The sequence below is a fragment of the Rhinatrema bivittatum genome, chromosome 5 (genome assembly GCF_901001135.1).
Source record: "Rhinatrema bivittatum chromosome 5, aRhiBiv1.1, whole genome shotgun sequence".
In the NCBI taxonomy this organism is placed as follows: domain Eukaryota; kingdom Metazoa; phylum Chordata; class Amphibia; order Gymnophiona; family Rhinatrematidae; genus Rhinatrema; species Rhinatrema bivittatum.
In genome coordinates this window covers 292,479,195-292,498,968 of record NC_042619.1, presented here as the reverse complement: position 1 = coordinate 292,498,968, position 19,774 = coordinate 292,479,195, and the positions used below count along the sequence as shown (strand labels likewise).

Sequence of the window (19,774 nt, the reverse complement as noted above, 5' to 3'; positions counted from 1 at the left end):
ACGAGGGAGGGAAGGGACCTCTGTGATTGAAATTTATTATGTATATTTAAGGAATGGTTGTGTGGTATGGAATTTGGTTCTATGGTGAGTGCATTTGTAAAGTGTGCTTGTGATGACATTTGTAGATTGATTCTTCTAAAAATTTTTGTAAAGACTTAGCATATTTTCTTTTTGGAAAGAGTGTTCTGAAATAGTTTGTTGAATTTGTACCATACATTCACACCACTTTTTTTTTTTTTTTTTTTTTTTTGAGGGGGGTGTCAAAAATGCAAACAATGTTAGGAATTATTAGGGAAGTGATGGCACAATTAAAACAGTGCATGTCATAATGCCTATGGATCGCTTAATGGTGAGACCACACCTTGAATATTATGTGCAATTCTGGTCGCCACATCTCAAAAAAGGTAATAGTTGCACTGGAGAAAGAGGAGCAACCAAAGTTGATATAAAGGAAATTCCATGCCCTTTGAGAAAAGGCTAAAAAAGTTAGGGATGTTCAGCTTGGAGAAGAGATGGCTGAGGGGGGATATGATAGAGGTCTACAGAATCATGAAAGGAGTTGAATGGATAAATGTGAAATGGTTATTTTACTCTCTTGGTTAATACATGGACTAGGGGGCACTCAAATTAGCAAGTAGCACATAGGAATAGCCTAGTGGTTAGTGCAGTGGGCTACAAACCAGGAGACCAGGGTTCGAGTCCTGCTGTCGCTCCTTGTGACCTTGGGCAAGTCACTTTACCCTCCATTGCCTCAGGTAAGACCTCTGGGGATAGGGAAATAACTACAGTACCTGAATCTAAACCAGATCGAATGTCTGTATATAAAATAAATAAATATGAAACAAATCAGAGAAAATGATTTCACTCTATGCACAATTAAGCTCTGGAATTCATTGCTAGAGGATGTGGTTAAGGCAGGTAGTTATAGCTGGGTTTAAAAAAGATTTAGATATATTTCTGGAGTAGAAGTCCATAAACTGTTAATGTTTTGTTTATTTAGCCATTTTATATATAGTCATTTCAAGTGAAGATCACAATGATTTACATCATGACATGAATATTATAGGTACTAATTACATTCACTTGATGTGTTCATATATCATACATTTTAGGCAAAAGATACATTGACTAAGGTGGCTAGGGGAAAGAGAAAGGGATGAGGCAGCAGGGCTGAGAAAGCACTTTAAAAAAGAAAAAAGTGTTAAAATGTGCTGGAGGGATATAAAGGGGGTTGAGAGAAGATGTTTCCAATATATTTATTTGGGCTGGGTTGGAAAGAAAGTGGTGATGAGTTCTTTAGTTAGGTTCATATTGAGTTTGGCCCATGTAGGAACAAGTAATGATTTCAGAAGGTTGTTAGATTATAGGCATTTTGAAATAACCACGTTTTGAGGTCATGTATGAATTTTTGTTTCACTAGTCAGATGAAGAGTCTCAGGTAGGGAGTTCCCAAGTGTAGAGCCTGCAGTGGAGGACATATGGTCTCTTATTTTTGTCAGATGTGCATTCTGTAATGATGGCACAGCTAGTAATCCTTTATTATGAGATCTTAGTGATCTCTGTGGCTTGAATGGTTGTAGTGCCACCCCTACCAGGCCAGTCTTGACAGAATGGAGGGAGGAATGTATTAATGTTTGACTTTATAATTGATTCGGGATTATATCGGTAGCCAGTGCAAAGCTATGCGTGATTGTGAGATGTGATCGAATTTCCTGGATCCTGTTAGGAATCTCGCTGCAGAATTGTGCAGTAGTTATAGTTTTTTAATAAGACCATTAGGTGCTCCAAGTAGAAGAGTTGCAGTAGTCTAAGTTTGAAAAAATGAGGGTTTGTAGTATCGTACAGAAGTCCTACATGAGTCAGCAATGGTTTGTCTATGTAGTAATCGCAGTTTAGCATAGCCTGATTTTGATTAATTTGTTCACGTGTTTTTCCTGTACTCCTAAGTCCCGCACTTGGTCTGAGGGGGTAATATTGAAGTTACCCAGGTCAAGTGTCTGTGGAGGTGTGTTTGGAGGATTTCTTCTTAACAAAATGATTGTTTTTTTAGTGTTTAGAGATAGTTTTAAGATTGGATAGTTCATGTTGAATAGCCTTCATGTGTGATGCTAGTGTCCGTACTGTATTTTCAACAGAAATGGTGCATGGTATATAGAACTGAATGTCATCGACATATAGGTGAAAGTCTATTCCTCGATCAGATAGTAATTTACATAGTGGAAGCATGTAGATGTTAAATAGAGTTGCAGATAGTGCTGAACCCTGGGGGACACCAGTGTTGATTGGGAGGGTGTCAGAAATATGGCTTCCCAGTTTGAATTGGAATATCCTTTTTGATAAGGAGGTGAACCACTTCATTACATCGCTGTCAATTCTGATTTTTCTCAGCTGATGGCATAGAAGGGTATGGTTGACAGTGTTGAAGGCAGCCGAGAGGTCAGTTAGCCCCAGCATGTAAGATTTGTGATGTGTTAAATCTCTGTAATATGGGGTTGGTTAAGGAAAGGAGTAGAGTCTCGGTAGAGCAATTTCCTCCCACCCCATCCCCCCCTCCCAATCTAGAAAGTCTTATTATCACAACTAGAAGAATATTCCAAGAATTTTGGATAGAAAGGGCAGGCTAGATATTGGTCAATTTTCCTAGTCAATACAGCTGGTTTTATTTTTTAGAATAGGTTTTATCACTGCTTGTTTCGCCTTGTCTGGGACTAAACCTTCCACTAGTGATCAAGGGTGTGATTGAGTGATCGTGTTATGAATTAGTTTTAAGGAGCTAGCTGGGATGGGGTCAAGAAGGTAATTTGCAGGTTTTAACTTAGAAATTATTGGTGTGATTTGTAATTTAGATATTCTGTCGAAAGTGGTCCATTTTGCTGGTTCATGATTTTCTTCTTGTTCTTTGATGGTGGGTATGCAGAAAATTGAGGGGTTTTTTTTTGTCTGGTTATTTTTTCTGATAAAAGATTGGCGTAGTCGCATGCATTCTTAGAGAAGCAGTTATTGCTCGAGATTGAGGATGACGGGTCCTTGATTAGGTGTTAAACAACATCAAAGCGTAATTTAGAGTTAAGAATCAGTCCATGAATCTGTTTAGCATAGTGTTCTTTCTTTGCTTTGTTGTTAGAAGCCCAGTATTGAGAGAATAGTGACTTGTATTTTCCAAATGATTCTGAGGTCTGGCTTTTCCGCCAAAGTTCCTCAGATTTTCTCAATAATTGTTTTTCATGTCTTAAATGTTCATTGTACCAAGGTTTCTTTTGTTTAAAGGAACATTGATATGGTTGGATTGATTCTGTTTGCTATTTCATCAACCATGATACACCATGTGTCAAATGATACAGAGGCATTAGGAAAGTTGAAGTTAATTAGTTTATCTTTTATAGTGTCAGCGGGTAGCTCTGGCACTTTTTTTTTTTTTTTTTCCTGAAGGTGAATGTCTGGTTGATTGGGTTTTGTATTGTTGTGTTGAGGATGGTTATTTATATCAGCTTTTAATAATTGGTGGTCAGACCAAGGCAGAATCAGGTGAGAGGTATTTATCGTGCAGTTACTGTGATTGGCGAATATGAGATCTAGAGTATGTCTAGCTTTGTGGTGGATCAGATACAAATTGTGACTATCCCATTGTGTCCATAGTTCCTAAGATTTCACATACAGAGGATTTGGTTGTTCTTTCAATATGTATATTAGTCACCTACTATGAGGGTGGATTCGGGTGAAGGGAATGCTTCAATGAGAGGTGAACACTCTTTTTGAAGTATTCCTAGGGGACAATAGATGATACCGATGTTTGTTTAATTGTGACGATTTAAGTATGGCCACTTCGTAAAGAGGGTTAACTTCTAACTTGCAAGGCATAAGTTTGAGTTCCTTTTTCTTTTTTAAACTGATAATTAATAATCCCCCGTCCCCTACGTTTAGGCCTGGGGAAGCGAAAGACATCATAGTTGGAGTGTTCAATTTGACTTAAGAGAATGTTATTGTTCAGCCAGGTTTCAATGATGCAGAAAATGGCCTGGTTAATTCCTCAAGTAAATTGTTTATTAGAGGCATTTTTTTCGGAATAGACTGCGCATTTAGAAGAAGCAGTGAGAACATTAAGTAAGGGTTAGCTGCTGAGGAGTCCTTTTTCATGGGGTAGATGAGGTTAGTGTTTGCTGTTTGATTTTATGGAATCGCTTAAGGTTTCTATGTGAGCCTTGTTCAATCCTAGTAGTTGTGAGGTGTTCCTGCACCACTTTCCTTGTATTGTCAGGATAGAGGAGCAGAAAAGAAAAGTATCTGCAGGCCTCACCTCAGGTGCACATGAAGGGGCACACAAAAGGGCATGCTCCTTTGTTATGCTCTTCCGTGCTTGCGCCAAGGGCACATGCCTCTCGGCGCAAGCGCCTCTGGTGTTCGCGCCGCAGCCTTGGGCGGCGCTGGGCTGCAGTGGGCGGTCTCAGGGGCAGGCGGTGGGTAGGAACAGTCCCGCAGGTGCCCACACACGGTACCTGAATGTAATCCCCTTCAGTGCTCTGACTCCTCCCATATTAGACAAGTTTATTCAATGGAATCAATAGGGAATAACCACTTCTTGTTGCTAGCACTAGTACATGAGATCTATTTAATGTTTGGATACTTGCCAGGTACTTGTGACTGGGATTGGCCACTGTTGGAGACAGCACACTGGGTCGATGGACTCTTGCTATGATCCAATATGGCGTCTCTTATGTTCACTGTTCCTCTTCTGGCCTCCCTCTCCACCCCCATTCAGGAAGAAGAGAAAAACATTAAAGAAGGGTACAATCTTTCTCTTCTCTTGGGGAAACGGGAGCAGGAGGGCAGCATTGCAGCACTTGGGTGTCTCATTGTCCTTCCCTGCTGGGGCCTGAATGTCACTCTGTAAACCATGTAGATCAAAGTGTGATGCCTCAGGCCTTAGCAGGGAAGGAGGATGCCCCCGAGGTACTGCAAGGCCACCTATCATTTTCCTGTTTGACAAGAGTGAGAGAATGGGATTGGCAGAGGGGAGTGAATAAGTGTTTATGATGAGAACGTGGGGTGGCAAATGAGCCAGGGTGGGGGGTGAAGGGTTTGTTGGATGGGGGGAGGAAGTAAACCAGGGTGTGTGAGGGGATCGAATAACGTGAAAGGTGGAAGGAATTGCAGAGGAAGGGAAAGAATGAGGGGGGAGAACATGAATGAGGGAATGCGGGAGGGTGGGAGAAAGCAAGTGAGGGACGGTGAGGGAATCTTGGCTGGGTGGAAGAGTGACAGTGAGGAAAAGTGAGTGAGAAGAAAGTGACTGAGGAATTGTGGGATATGGGAGAGCACAGTTGTGAAAGTGAGGTGGTTTGGAGTGTGTAGAGCGTGAATGAGAGGGATTCGCAAGGGTGCAAGTAGAGAAGAGACTGGAGGAGGTGTAGGATGTAAATGAGAAGATTGGAGGGGGCATTGTGCTGTGGGGGACAAGGTAAAGAGGGGATGGGGGGTGTTGTGCTTCCTTTCTTCTCCTCCCCCATCCTTAGTCCTCATCTTCTGCCCCATCCCCAATACTACCTTTCTCCCTCCTTCTTCCTCCCCATTCTTAATTCCTCTTAATTCCCTCTTCTTATCCTCCCTGAATCCTACATCCTTTCCCTCTGTCCTCCAGCCCTCCCTTCCTCATTTCCCTCCTTAGATCTCCTTTCTCCCCAGCCCTAATCACTAAGAACTAAACTAGACACAGAAATGTCAGAAAAAAACTACTTTTCATAAAGTGAAAAAATTACATTTAATATTTGCAATTTTGCCCAGATTTACTGCAGAATTTTGAAAAATCCATTGCAAAATTCTTTCTGCAGAAACTTTAAAAATCTGCAGGAAACTGGGGGCTCTGGTTATAGATCCTACATAAAATCTACACAGTAGCAGAATACCTTGCCATGGACAGACCCTTACTAAATACGGAATAAGTCAAGAGTGGCCAACTCAGTCCTCAAGAGCCACAAACAGGCCTGGTTTTCAGGATATTCACAGTGAATGTGCATGAGATTTGCATGCACTGTCTCCATTAGATGCAAATCTATCTCATGCATATTCATTGTGGATATCCTGAAAATCTCACTGGCTGTGGGGTCCCCAGGAAACCCTGAATTAGACCTAGGAATGTACAGACAAAAATTGAATTGCAAACCCTAAGAAGCACATTGCATGAGGTGCGACACTTTGAGAAAGAGCAGTAGCTCCTGCACTATGCAAATTGTAAAGAGCTCAGAGATGATGCACATTCCCAAAGCTGACACAAATAAATAATTTTATTTCTGCTTCTGTCTGAACATTTTGGGTTTTATCATCTCCCTTGCTACGATGACGACAGGGGCTTGGTGTCCCCAACACAGGGGGAGGAGGGGGGTCTCTGTTGCCCCAGTATAACACCTTCTACTCTTCTCTCATCTGAGGAGTGATGGATAGACTCCATGAGAAAAAAAGAGGGTATTGAGCCTGCCTGCTGGGAGAGACTTGAGAGGGTCCCACTTTTCCTCCTCCCAGGAGGCAGGCTGAATCCATTGTTTTACCAGGGCCCAGCATCCAACCCTCTTCTTACCTCAGGCAGCCATCTCTCGTCCCAAATTCCCTCCTCCTGTCATAGCTTTCTGGCACTGAATCTTCTCTTCCTCAGGAGCATCATTTCAACTCTGGCTGTTTCAGCAGCAGCTACAGAGGCTTTTCATGGACAGAATGCAGGCACATTCTGTCCATGAAAAAACATTCTGTGTTTTCCATGTTCTGCCCAGGATGGGTAATTGGCTGCTGAGGCAATATGCATCTCCTGCCAGCCTGCATCGAAGAGAGGATGTAAATGGGTGGAAGTGGAGGCCACGCTGGGTGCATGTTTGTTTTTGGCAATCATGGGGCAATTTAAACAGATGTTGGAAAAGGTGCTTGTCCTTGGCATTGGGCATTAAGGACGCTCAAATGTAGTTTCCAGAGCACAAAAAAAGCACTGGGGGATGTTTAAGTGGTTTTAATGTAAAGATGGCTAGACTGACAGAACCAGATTCTTTAAAACCATTACATGTTACCTTTAAAGACAATGTGCTCCCAATTTATCCCAATGTTCTAAAATCTATTTTTATTTTAAAGTTAATATTTGACCAGTATCGTGTCCTCTCTGCTTCTGCCCACATGGGGCTAAACCTATAGGGTCCCAGGTTGACCTTTTTATTGTTTGGTAGGAACAAGCTCCTTATCCTAATGTGCATCTAACCTCTTACCCTTTAATTTTCCCTTGCAGCTGCTTATCTGTATGGCTGTTAGGACTATTCTGCTCAAAGAATTTTGTCTTCTGATCTTATAAGTAAAGTAAAAGTGGGAAACCCTGCAAATGTACCCGTTTGCTCACTTTGGTGAATTATTTTTACTTTTTTTTTTGGTGTGTGTGTGTGTGTGTGTGTTGGGGAGAGTAGGTTCTGAAGAAGATTACCAAGTTCATCCAGGAACAGAATGAAAAAGTGTATGCTCCACAAGGGCTTCTCCTAACAGATCCTCTCGAAAGAGGACTGAGAGTTGTATCCTTTGGTGATGGTTATTCTTTCCATTCTACAGAGCTTAACAGGAAGATATATCTTAACTGGCTTTTTCCGAAGATACCTGACTACCTTTTAGGGCAGTGTTTTTATACATTTGAGATTTTAATTCTCCTGCTTTTCCAAATCAGGTGTGTTGCTTTGCTTTTCTTTCTTTTTCTAAAGCTGCATGGAGTGTTTTTACTGATCCCACAGGAACAAGAAGTTTGGTCAGGCCTGAATTTCATACAACTTACAGGATCCCAAGCATGCTGGCATAGCAATATAGAATCTGAATGCAGGTAAGCATCACAAGACCCATCCAGATTGCCTATTTTATTTCCTGGTAAAATATCATAGATCAGTGGTTACTAATCTTTTTCAAGCCCAAGGCACACCTACATTACAAATGTGTGACACACCAGCCCCCATGGAGCAGGCAGTGCGGGCATGGAGAGGACTCGTATGGCCAAAATAAGATCTAGGAAAGTACTGAAATTACCACTGGTGTTTCTCTTCCAAATTTTAAAACACAGGGAGCAGAGAGACACAGGTCCTCACAATATAAAAAACATAGTAACAATGGCAGAAAAGGATCAAATAGTCTATCCAGTCTGCCTAGCAAGCTTTTTATGGTAGTATCTGCCATGCCATGCCGTTACCCCCATTTTTCTTTTAAGGGTAGCAACTTTTGAACAGAATACTGGCAGACTGATGTCACTGCAGGAATATATATACTGTAATGTTAGTTTGCTCCATCTCCCTCTCCATCTGCTGGTAGATGTGCATAACCCACTGGTCCTGAACTTTCTCCTCTGTCAAACACAAGCACTCTCTCTCTCACACACACACACTCACACTCTCTCTCTCACATAGACTCTCACCCATTTACACACATGCTGTCTTTCTCACACACACGCACAAGCTGTCAGTCATACTCGCATGCTCTCACCTACATAGGCTCAATAACTCACACATGCAGGCTCCCAAACACACACTTACATGCTGTCACATAATAAAGGATGTCAGTCACACGCACACATGCTCTCTCACAGGCTCTGTCACACAGTTGCACACATGCTGACTCTCTCACAAACACCACGCAGCCTTAGTTACATGCCATCTCAAACATGCTCACTCTTTCTATCCCCCAGCCCCCCCCCCCAAAGAACAACTGGTGGCGGCGGCAGCAGCCTCTTCTTCCAAGCTTCATAACCTCAAGAAAGTTCTCATCTGCCGTGGGGGCTGATGCTGTCCACACATGGAAATTATCATGGTCTCTTCTCACACATATGGTAGCTGCACACCACTTCCTCTTCTGGGCCACAGGAGGGTAGGAAGAAAAGACCATACTGCTAGTGCTGCTGACTCCAGCTCTCCTGCCATGTTCCATCTGAGCTGTCGGCATTTCAAGCCTGGGTGGAAGAAGACTTTGCATCTCACTGGGGTAAAGGTGAGCAGCCAGACCAATGGTAGACTGGGAAGTGTGGCGACACGCCTGCGTGTGCTCAGCGACTGTGGTGTGTCATGTCACGCTGGTTGAGAACCACTGCATCAGAGTAAAGCAGTTTAAAAACAATCATGGCTGTTTGTATTGGACGTGTTGCTGAATAGGGAGCCAATGCAAATGTTCTCTCCGATTCACACCAGAAATCAGTCATTCAGCAGAATTAATCAACAACTGCAATGGTCTCAAGAATATGCACAGGCTTTCAAAAATGAAGTCACCTGCTCACCACCAGCAATTTTATTATTGTTTGGACTGCCAGCTAATGGATAAAATGAGGCTAAAGAACCCTTCCTGCAGCATGGAATTGGTTAGCGGCAGGGACCTTCATGGCAATTGAGAAGAATAGGAAGTAGTGCAGCAGAGTAAACTAGAGGAAACACTACCACCACCTCTCCCACTAAGCAGAAATAGTATAATAGAGCTGGCTGTGGTAGTGGGAAACACCCTGACTGGGGCCCAGGAGGTGAAGAAGGATATAACTGCAACCTTGATTGGGGTCTGCGCCAGCAACGGACTGGGAGAGTAGAAGAGTGAGGGCTTGGCTAGGCAGGAATGAGAAGAGAGAGTATGCTGGGGCGAAGCAAGAGAGCAAGATGACTGCAGTGGTGGGGATACTGGAAGAGGAGAAAACTGCACCTGGATCAGAAGAGTAGAGGAGGAAGCATGAGGAAATGTGCACTTAAATATTCACCATATACTCCTCCTCCAAACAAAGTGGGGGAGTGAATGGGGGGGAGGGGCAGGAGACATGCATGGTAACAAGTAAGTCCTGGAGGAATTTTCAGAATTTCTGAATATACATGAGCCATTTGCATGCACTGGATTTCCAATCTACGCACATTTCTCATGCACATTCATTGTAGATATCCTGAAAATCTGACTAGCGGGGGGGGGGAATGACTAAATTGACTTAAATGTTTCTTCTTCTTTAGTCTTGGGGGGGGGGGGGACATGTTTGTTTAGTGCTTTCTTAACAGCCACACTATACAGATCGAAATCACCATTTATGAAGACAGAAGTATGAGCAGTGGAAGATAAAAACAGGGCATCCTAAGGTAAATATTAACTTTCCATTCAACACTTCTTTGCATTGGAAAGAAGCAGGTTTTTCATTCCCTGCCATTGGGTATTGTTTAACCAACCACTGCATGTAATCACTTCACTTTTTAAATAAATCATGTGCCAGGATTACTTTTGTGAAAGCCAAAATGAAAGGATATGAAAATCTTGGCTTGACAGTGTACAGCTTAAAGGATAATGCACTACAGATGATATTGATTAAATCCAGGTTTAAAATGTAAAGTATGAATTAGAGAGAAGTTTCCTTTAATTGTACTGTAACTTGCTTTCGGCTTTGTTACTGGAGCCCTGGGAGGTGCTTTAATAATTAGAGCAGTAATCTCATCGTCCATTCTTTATTCGAAACCTGGAAAGCAAGATGTACTCAATTTTTAAAAATACGGCCTTGTTTTGTGGGGGGGGGGGGGGTTTTGGGGGTTTTTTTAGCATTTCTCTGGGCCCTATGCTTCTGTCCAAGCAAGATCTCAAAGCATATTAGCTTTGTAAAGATTAACCTTGCTGTTTAACTAGTGGAAAATTGGATTCAGTTAATGCAGACTAATTACAAATTTGAAATATTTGAGAAGTACTCTAATGGCATTTTAAATTGCATCCTAAAAAAGGATTCTGAAATATTGCTCTTTTAAGTCTGGGAAAACCCAATAGTGCAGAAATCTGCAAGCTTGCTTAATCAGAGGAAGCAGAGGAAACACTGTCTCTCACTTAAATTTGACCAAAATTGAGCTGCTAAAAACTGCGAGCCAGACTGGATTGATTTAAGTCAAGCTGATATGTAATTTACTAAGTAGAAAGCCTTGATTTAAATCATTGATTTAGCTTCATTTGTACTTTATATTGTAAATAACTTTGTCGATAAGTAGGGCTGAATTAGCCAAGATGTGGGGTGATATAATCCGGTGGCACCAAATGGACCTTACAGGTCGATACAGCAAGGCCGCGTTAGAGTGCGGCAGTGCCGGGCGCACCCTCGTTCCCCCGCACGCACAGTCCTGCTCACATACCGCTCGATACTCTATTTAAATTGCTTGCAAATGCAAGCCGCGTCTGCGAAGCGTTAGGCCCACGCAACCCATTTTACTGTATAGGCGCTTACTACAGCGCCTATACAGTATCCTGGGTGCGCTGGTACCTGTCATTTCAACTGACATTTGAAATGACAGGTACCAGGAAGTGGATGGTTCCCCCCTCCCGAAGCAAGGCGCAGGCGAAAATTAAAACAAAAGTGTAAAAAAAAGTTAACTTACTGGTGGGAGCCGGCGGGCTGTCATCGAGGCGGGAGCCGGCGGGCGGACGTGCTGTCATCGAGGTGGGAGCCGGCGGGCGGGTGATTGTCAGCCCTCTCCCCTCCTCCCGAAGCAAGGCGCGAAAGCAGCCTTGCTCCGGGAGGAGGGGAGACAGGACTGGCAGTGTAAAGCGAAAAAAAAAGTAGCAAGAGCAAGGGGAGAGAGGACAGGCAATCCTACGCTCGGGATGGCCAGTCCCTCTCCCCTCCTCCCGAGGCAAGGCGCGAAAAGCAGCCTTGCTCCGGGAAGAGGGGAGAGAGGACTGGCTGTGTGAAGCGACCAAGCGACTTACTTTTTTTTGCAGCCCTCCGGAGGAGACGGCCATCAGCAGAAACGGATCGCGGCTCCCGGCGAAGATGGACGTCTGCACGGGGGAAAGCGGCCCCTGTGCGTGCAATTGGCCGCTCAAGATGTGACGCCACGACGTCACGTCTTGAGCGGCCAATTGCACGCACAGGGGCCGCTTTTCCCCCGTGCAGGCGTCCATCTTTACCGGGAGGCAGGGGAGGGGAGCCGCGATCCGTTTCTGCTAATGGCCGTCTCCTCCGGAGGGCTGCAAAAAAAAGTAAGTCGCTTGGTCGCTTCACACAGCCAGTCCTCTCTCCCCCTCTTCCCGGAGCAAGGCTGCTTTTCGCGCCTTGCCTCGGGAGGAGGGGTGAGGGACTGGCCATCCCGAGCGTAGGATTGCCTGTCCTCTCTCCCCTCTCTCTCTTGCAACTTTTTTTTTCGATTTTTTTTTTTTTTTTTTGCTTTTGTTGCTTTGGGAGGAGGGGAGAGGACTGGGGCTGCCCCGGAGACCAGCACCCATGGACGCGGCCAGGGCAGGAGAGCGGGGGCTGGGGGAAAGTTTGCCGCCTACCCTTACCCCTGCCTCTAACGCAGGGGTAGGGGTAGGCGGTAAGTTAGCAGGTTAAACGCGCGGCAAAACGGCAGGGTAAAAAAGGGATAGTCGGGGCGCACATTACTGGATGATAGGGAATAGCTAATTCGATCGTTTGCATGCAATATACATGCCGCGAGCGGAAGGGGTTGCCCGGGGATTTTAGGACGCGGTAGGAGTAGGTTAAAGGGGATAGTGTATCGAAGGAAGGGCTAACGCAGCCAGAAAGTGAGTAGAACGCGAGTTAGGAGTGGGGTAAACGCGGCCGCACTTTACTGGATCGATCTGCTGGCTAGCAGACGTTTTGCTCTACTGAGCATGTGCAGGGAATTTCCACTTAGGTGTTGTCTTGAGCCCCTTCTGAGCATGCCATGTTACCTGGTTCAGAGCCAGTAGCCTTCATCATAATGGCCCCAAAACATTGGCAGGTGTGCCCTGTCTTGGTGACAACATACTTCGGAGAAAAGCTCAAGGAGAAGTGGTGCAAATTAAGGAACAGAATGTAGCAGACCAGTATCACAACCGCCATAAGATGTCCTTTCTGCTCTTATAAAAACCACACTTCAAGAGACACAACTTCCATCTCTTCTCAGACAACTTGTGTGGCTTTTAGTCAATGGCATTCAAGTCTAGCTCAAACCTGGACAAAGTTTTGACCACTTTTATAAACCAAGCAACCAGCCACACTGGTAGTACAAGATCAAGAAAGACCTCTGGGTTCTCAAAATTGTGGAGTCTGGATACCGCTTGCATTCCTTCCAGCTTCCCATACTGTCTCATAGTTCAGACTTCAAGCCACATCTGTCTCATTTGACGCAATTCCGTCTGGAGATGCAGTCTCTCCTCAAACAGTGAGTGATAGAACCAATTCCTGCTATCTATATGGCCAAGGGTTCTACTCCAATTCCCAAGAAATCTAGGGGTCTGAGATCCATCCTAGATTTAAGAAGCCTGAACAAGCACAAACTCCAGGACAAAGTCAAAATCAATAGGTTTGTTCTCTGGACCTAAAGGATACACATGTTCCTATTCTCATATATCCCTACCATTGGCATTATCTGCATTTTATAGTTTACTTTTTCCTACTATCAATACAAAGTGTTCCCTGCACCAAGAGTGGCTAGCTGTAGTAGCACATCTGCTACAACAGGGCATTTGAGTCTTCCCTTATTTGAATGACTGGCTGGTGAAGTTAAATTCCCAAGAAGCTGTACTGCTCTCGTTGTAAACTTCTACAGTACCTGGGACTCAATACACTTTTTTTTTCAACTTTGTAAATTCAATAAATATAAAGACAAAATCTTTTCTTTTCCCTGCAGATAAGCAGGCTGAATTAACCATGCTGTCTGGGAGTGCCCCCTGGAGGCCCAAGGCGGGAACTTCTCTTAGAATGTACAGAGCTTATTTTTCTGATGCCTCATTCGAAAAGAAAGGAAAGAATTCGTGAGATCCTTACCTCAACTCCTGATGCTTCCATGCGACAAAAGCGGATAGAAGAGGTTTTCCGGACCATGCAGCAGACACCGGAGGGCGAGGCCGCTGGCGTTGCTGACAGGGAGCGGCCGTCGGACGCCCAGGCCGAGGAAGTGTCACTCGGCCCCGGTGCACCAACAGTTCCCTTCTTGTCCTACAGGCCCCAGATTGAAGGGGGGACAGAACATCCAAGAAAACCACCGCAGCCGCAACCATCTGAAAGCCTTGGAGACTCCCAGAGAAGGGATGGGGGTTTTCCATCAACTTCTGAGAGCCCGCTAGATTTGGGCTCCAGGGAGAACAAGGATGAAGCACAGCGAGTGGATTTAGGCAAGGAGGGCCTCATGGAGACAAGAGGTAAGGAGACTGAGATACATGTAGTATTAAATACTGTGCTGGAAATGCTGGACAAAATTAACCCTGGCTGAAATTTGGAAAGTTCTTATAAAGATGAACACTACAATGAATAATTTAACAAATGCTGTAAAGCGTAACATGGAGGTAACACATAACCTGGAAAATAAGTTACAGATGGTTGAAAAGCCCCTTAATAAAGCTGAAATGGAAATTAAGGATATAAGATTAGTTCAATTTAATTTAATAAAATCCGAGGATTTGGCAACGAAGAGGATGGATTTCTTGGAAAATGAATAAGGAGAAATAATCTAAGATTTCTTAACTTTCCTAAAACAAAATGGGCGAACCCAAAAGACTTCCTTAAAAGTTATTTAACCAATATCCTGGGTTTTTCAGAAAACAATCTGCCTGAGATTTCCAAAATCTATTACCTCCCTGGCAAAGAATTAAATCAACCACAAGAGGAACGGGATAATACTGCTTATGATAATCTTACAGATTTTCTGGAAAAACCATACGAAGCCAAGATTGAAGCAAGGGCAACTTTGTTTGTGACCTTTATACAGGCGCTGGACAGAGATAACATACTGAGATCATTCGGGAAACAACAACAGCTTTTCTATGGATATCAAAAAAGAGTTTTTCCTGACATTACAAATAAGACGCAGGAAAAAAGGAAGTCTTTTTTCTTTCAATGAAAAATGAGGTGCTCTTTTGGGATGCCAAATTTTATTTAAGGTTCCCTTGTCTGTGTATACTGATATATCAAAATGATAACTATATCTTTTCAGATTCACAACTACTACATGTATACTTGGATTCGCACTTAAATTGCTCTATGAGGGGTTGGTTTATGAAAATATATGCTGCATGACATGGTGATACAGCTTACTATTATTGTGATTATTTTCTTGTGAATCCGCTTGATATTTGGTTCTCCCACTATTCTTATAATATGTAACTAATCATATTTCCTGAATTATAATATTTTTGAGTCACTTGTATTTAGTTTTTCTTAATGTTTTCAATGTATTGAAATTGAAACTTCAATAAAAAAAAAAAAGAAGAATGTACAGAGCTTTGCTCCTGCACACCTGTGCGGTGCCTTCTTGCGCCGCTGCCTGCATCGCCTCAGTTTTCACTTTTTCCGCTCAGCTAACGGATGCAGGTTCTTCTTTCTTGCCTCTTTGGGTTTTTTTCTCTTTCTTCTCCTTCTCACCTCTATGAACTCCATGCTACTATGGCCCCTAAGATCCCAGGCTTTAAGTTTTGCCAGTGCGGTAAAATTATGTCCATTACAGATGGACATAATTATTGCTACTTTATGCCTGGGGCTGATCCATGACTAGACATCCTGCTGGGATTGTGGCAGGATGTCTCCACAGGCACAGCACCAGTGAGCTGCAAAGATTGTCAAGCTTCAGGAGTCTGAAGAGGTCCCATTGGGCTCTTGAGCCCCCATTCAGCACTCCACACAATCTTCCCCAGGCCGAGAGTCCAGGAGGCTGAATGAGAAAATGCAGGCATCTTCCCTGGAGCCATCTACCAGGAAGTCTCAGTAATTAAAACCCCCAAAGGAGTCTAGATGCAAGGCCAGGGGTAGGAAGCCTCTACAGGCCTGCACAGCCTCAGACGCCATGGAGTGGAGTAAAAAGGGTGTCCCTGCGTCATGTGCATTGACCACTATTTATTTATTTTATTTATTTTATTAAGGCTTTTTATATACCGACTTTCTTGATACAAATCAAATCAATTCGGTTTACAATGAACTAAGTAGAATATACAATTAACCAATCAACAGAGATACAGAGCATACAGTTACATTATAACAAGGAAGCCTTAACTTGGAGTAGGAAAAAAAGAAGGGGTGAGCGGAGCAATAAATATATAAAGTGCAATAAAATAGAATAAATACTATATACAGAGGAGGGGGCAAGGAGCCAACCAACCTCTATGCTCATTATGGAAGACCGGCACAGAGCCGAGGTGTCTAACCCGGCGCATGGAGACAATCGACGCAGATCGCCCAACAGAGAGCGTAGTCTGCATGCTAAGCAGAACTGCGTCGACTCAACCAGCGCCGAGGCAGATTTCGAAGGCAATGACAAAGCCCAATCCATGCAAGTGAAGGCTAAAAGCAAATCCCACCATGTGGTGTCAACGCATTAGACACACGAGCATCATGCATTGCAAGTCTCTGCCGGGGGAAGCTCCCACCGCTCGAGGGACTCACCAGTAGCCTTCCCGCTCTTTAATCTGGAAGGCTCAGGTGCTTCTGAGGTGGATGCTCCATGCATTTCCAGCCGCTCTTCTTCCTCAGCCTCGACCAGGGACATTCAGTGGTCCTGAAGTAATAAAGGGATAGATCCCATGATCACAACATGAGTCATCTACACAGTTTCATCTGAAAACTGTGTGGCCTCGAGCATCTGAGTCTCCCAGGCTAGGCCCAGAGGATTATTTTCCAGCCAAGAAGACGACAACATCATCTACTTCCCAGGCATTACAGGGGCAGATCGAGATTCTTCAGACCTTCATCGACATGTTAGTGTCTACTCAACATCCACAGTCCCCCTCTAGCCCATCAGTAGGGGTTTCAGAACATTCCGCTCCTTCTTTCCCACTCCGGGGAACATTGGAGGGTGAAGTGCTGGTGATAGAGTTGAGCCCGCCAGCCTCTAGACTGAACCGAGACCCAGTGTATTCTTCTCCAGGATCTTCAGGTATACCCTTAGTCCCCCTAGAAGATCCACCCGAACATAAGAAATTGCCATGCTGGGTCAGACCAAGGGTCCATCAAGCCCAGCATCCTGTTTCCAACAGAGACCAAAACCAGGCCACAAGAATCTGGCAATTACCCAAACACAAAGAAGAACTCATGCTACTGATGCAATTAATAGCAGTGGCTATTCCCTAAGTAAACTTGATTAATAGCAGGTAATGGACTTCTCCTCCAAGAACTTATCCAAACCTTTTTTGAACCCAGCTGCACTAACCTCATCCTCTGGCAACAAATTCCAGAGCTTTATTGCGCGTTGAGTGAAAAAGAATTTTCTCCGATTAGTCTTAAATGTGCTACTTGCTAACTTCATGGAATGCCTCCTAGTCCTTCTATTATTCAAAAGTGTAAATAACCGAGTCACATCTACTTGTTCAAGACCTCTCATGATCTTAAAGACCTCTATCATATCCCCCCTCAGCCGTCTCTTCTCCAAGCTGAACAGCCCTAACCTCTTCAGCCTTTCTTCATAGGGGAGCTGTTCCACCCCCTTTATCATTTTGTTTGCCCTTCTCACCCGAACCAACATCACTGCCAGAGGATCTCTCGTACTCCAGATTCATAGAAAAGGTAGGCACATTCAGAACCTGGAGACCAAGAAGATGCCTGATCCTAGAGCAGAGGTCCATAGGTTATTGAAGATTTTTGATGTCCCATCAGAGCCTACAGCCCTGCCTTCGCACTTAGTCCTGGATGGGGTTATGGATAAAGCATGGGAATTGCCGTTCTCCGCACCTGCCATTTCCAGGAAAGCAGACTTAAAGTTTAGGATGAGAAAGTCCACCCATTATGGCCCGGTCCTGTTGCCGCATGTCTGTGGGGGTGGAATCCACAATGAAGCGAGCCAGAAAGACCAGGCTCTTTTCCAACACACACCTCCCTTCCCCCACCCTGGGCAAGGATGGCCAGTATCTAGACGACTTTGGTAATAAGATGATCCAGGGATCAATGCTGCATGCGAAGATTCAACACCAATTCTATGTAATGCAATACCTCTATGAATGCCTTCAAGCTCTGAAGTCCAACGGAGATCAGGCTGCAGGTGATAAGCCGCAAAGGCTGGTATAGTTGACATAGAAGAGGGCTTGTGATATGTACTTCGCATGATCTACAAGAGGTTTGAGACATCAGCATGTACTTCAGCAGCCATCGCAGCCAGAAGGATAGCCTGGCTTAGGGAAAGTGCTATTTGTGAGGATGTACATGGAAAAACTTGCGGACCTTCCATGCAAAGGTGACAGCTTGTTTGGAGACCAGCTTCGCGAGACAATATCTCAGCTGAAGGAGCAGAGTGCCGCGATGTCCTCCCTCATGTTGCCAGCAGAACAGACACCTGCGAAGCGATACTACCCTACCTAAAGGAAGCCCTTCTACCCAAGGCGCCCCTTAAGCCATTCTCTTTACAGGCCTCCCCCATACCAACAAAGGCCACAGCCACAACAAACCCAATCGCGAGCTCTTAGCCAAACCCAGTGAACACAAAAACTGACGTAAAATACTAGACTAAAATCCCAAAAGTCTTCTTGAAGCTACCTCAACCACAGCTAACTGGAGCAGTGGGCAGATGCCTCACTTCCTTTGTTCAGGCTGGGGGTCAAATCACATTGGATTGTTGGGTTCTCAACATCATCCAAAATAGTTACTGCCTAAATTTTCGGACAGTTTCCACATCTTGCTCCACCTTCAAGGGGCACGGGAGATGTTCCTCCTCCTCCTCCTACAGGAAGTCCAATCATTACTTCATCGGTGGGCGATTTCAAATAGTGCCTTGACATTGGCAGCTCCAAGTATTTTATTCCCAGTACATTCTCGTTCCCAAGAAAAGGGGAGGATTGCAGCAGACTTTGAACCTCCAGGCCCTCAATCACTTCGTCTTGTGGGAAAAGTTCAAGATGACTTCTCTGAAGACCATTTTACCCTTTCTGCAGCCCGACTGGATGTGCTCATTAGACCTCAAGGATACCTATGCCCACATAGCAATGCACCCTTCTTCCTGGCGCTACCTTTGTTTTCAGGTCAGCACCCAACGCTGCCAGGGTGTTCACAAAATGTCTAGTAGCTGTGGCCCACCTGCGGAAGGAGGAAATAAAGCTTTTTTCCTTCCTTAGACGATTGGCTACTCATAGCCCTGAACCCAAAGCTGATCCAAGTCCATCAAATTCAGACCATAACCTGCCTGGAAAATCTAGGCTTCATCATAAATTATGAGACATCCTATCTCGACCCTTCTCAAACCCTGCAATTTATAGGTGCGATCATAAACAGGCGCCTTAGCAAAGCCTTTTTTCCGGCGGACAGGATTCGTTCCTTTCAGAGTCTTGCCTCAACGTTGGAGCCTTTCACATCCCAGAGCTAGTCAAATTCTCACTGTTTTGGGACTTATGGCAGCAGCAGTGTATGTGATTCCTCACATGTGCCTTCACATATTCTGTATGCAGTGGGGTCTGAAATCCCAGTGGTCTCAATGTTTCCATCCCTTGTCGAGAACTGTGACTCTGACTTGACCAATGATGGCTGATGTGGACTGGTGGCTGAGGCTCGGCGTTTTACAATGGGACGCACCTTTTCCGGATCTCAGCTCATCAGATGGTACTACCTACAGACGCTTCTGCAAAGGGGTGGGGCGCACATGTGCTTCATTTCAAAACACGAGGCCTTTGATCCCCTAGCGAGAGAGCACTTCAGATCAACTACTAGAACTATGAGCCATACGGTATGCCATCCTCACATTCTTCAACACAAAACAATCATGGGCAATAAAGTGGCTGTGTTTTACATAAATAAGGAAGGTGGATCCCTTTCCAAGATACTATGCAGAGAATCGGCCCTGACATTAGAGTGGGCGCTAACTCGCTCAATATAGCTGCAGGCCATCTACCTGCC

General features: G+C 44.5%; 1 protein-coding gene across 3 annotated transcripts in view; it reads left to right on the top strand.

The window, feature by feature from the left end:
- Positions 1–19,774, top strand: part of GOLGA7 (golgin A7) — a 68,360-nt gene that overhangs the window by 32,318 nt on the left and 16,268 nt on the right. For 2 of the 3 annotated variants that reach the window (XM_029604130.1, XM_029604131.1), the window contains exons 4-5: positions 7,431–7,532; positions 10,030–10,094. The exons of the other annotated variant lie outside the window; for it this stretch is intronic. In XM_029604130.1, the coding sequence (XP_029459990.1) occupies positions 7,431–7,532; positions 10,030–10,077 (150 nt within the window). In that variant the 3' untranslated portion in view covers positions 10,078–10,094. The remainder of the gene's footprint in view (positions 1–7,430; positions 7,533–10,029; positions 10,095–19,774) is intronic. 3 annotated transcript variants of the gene reach the window in all.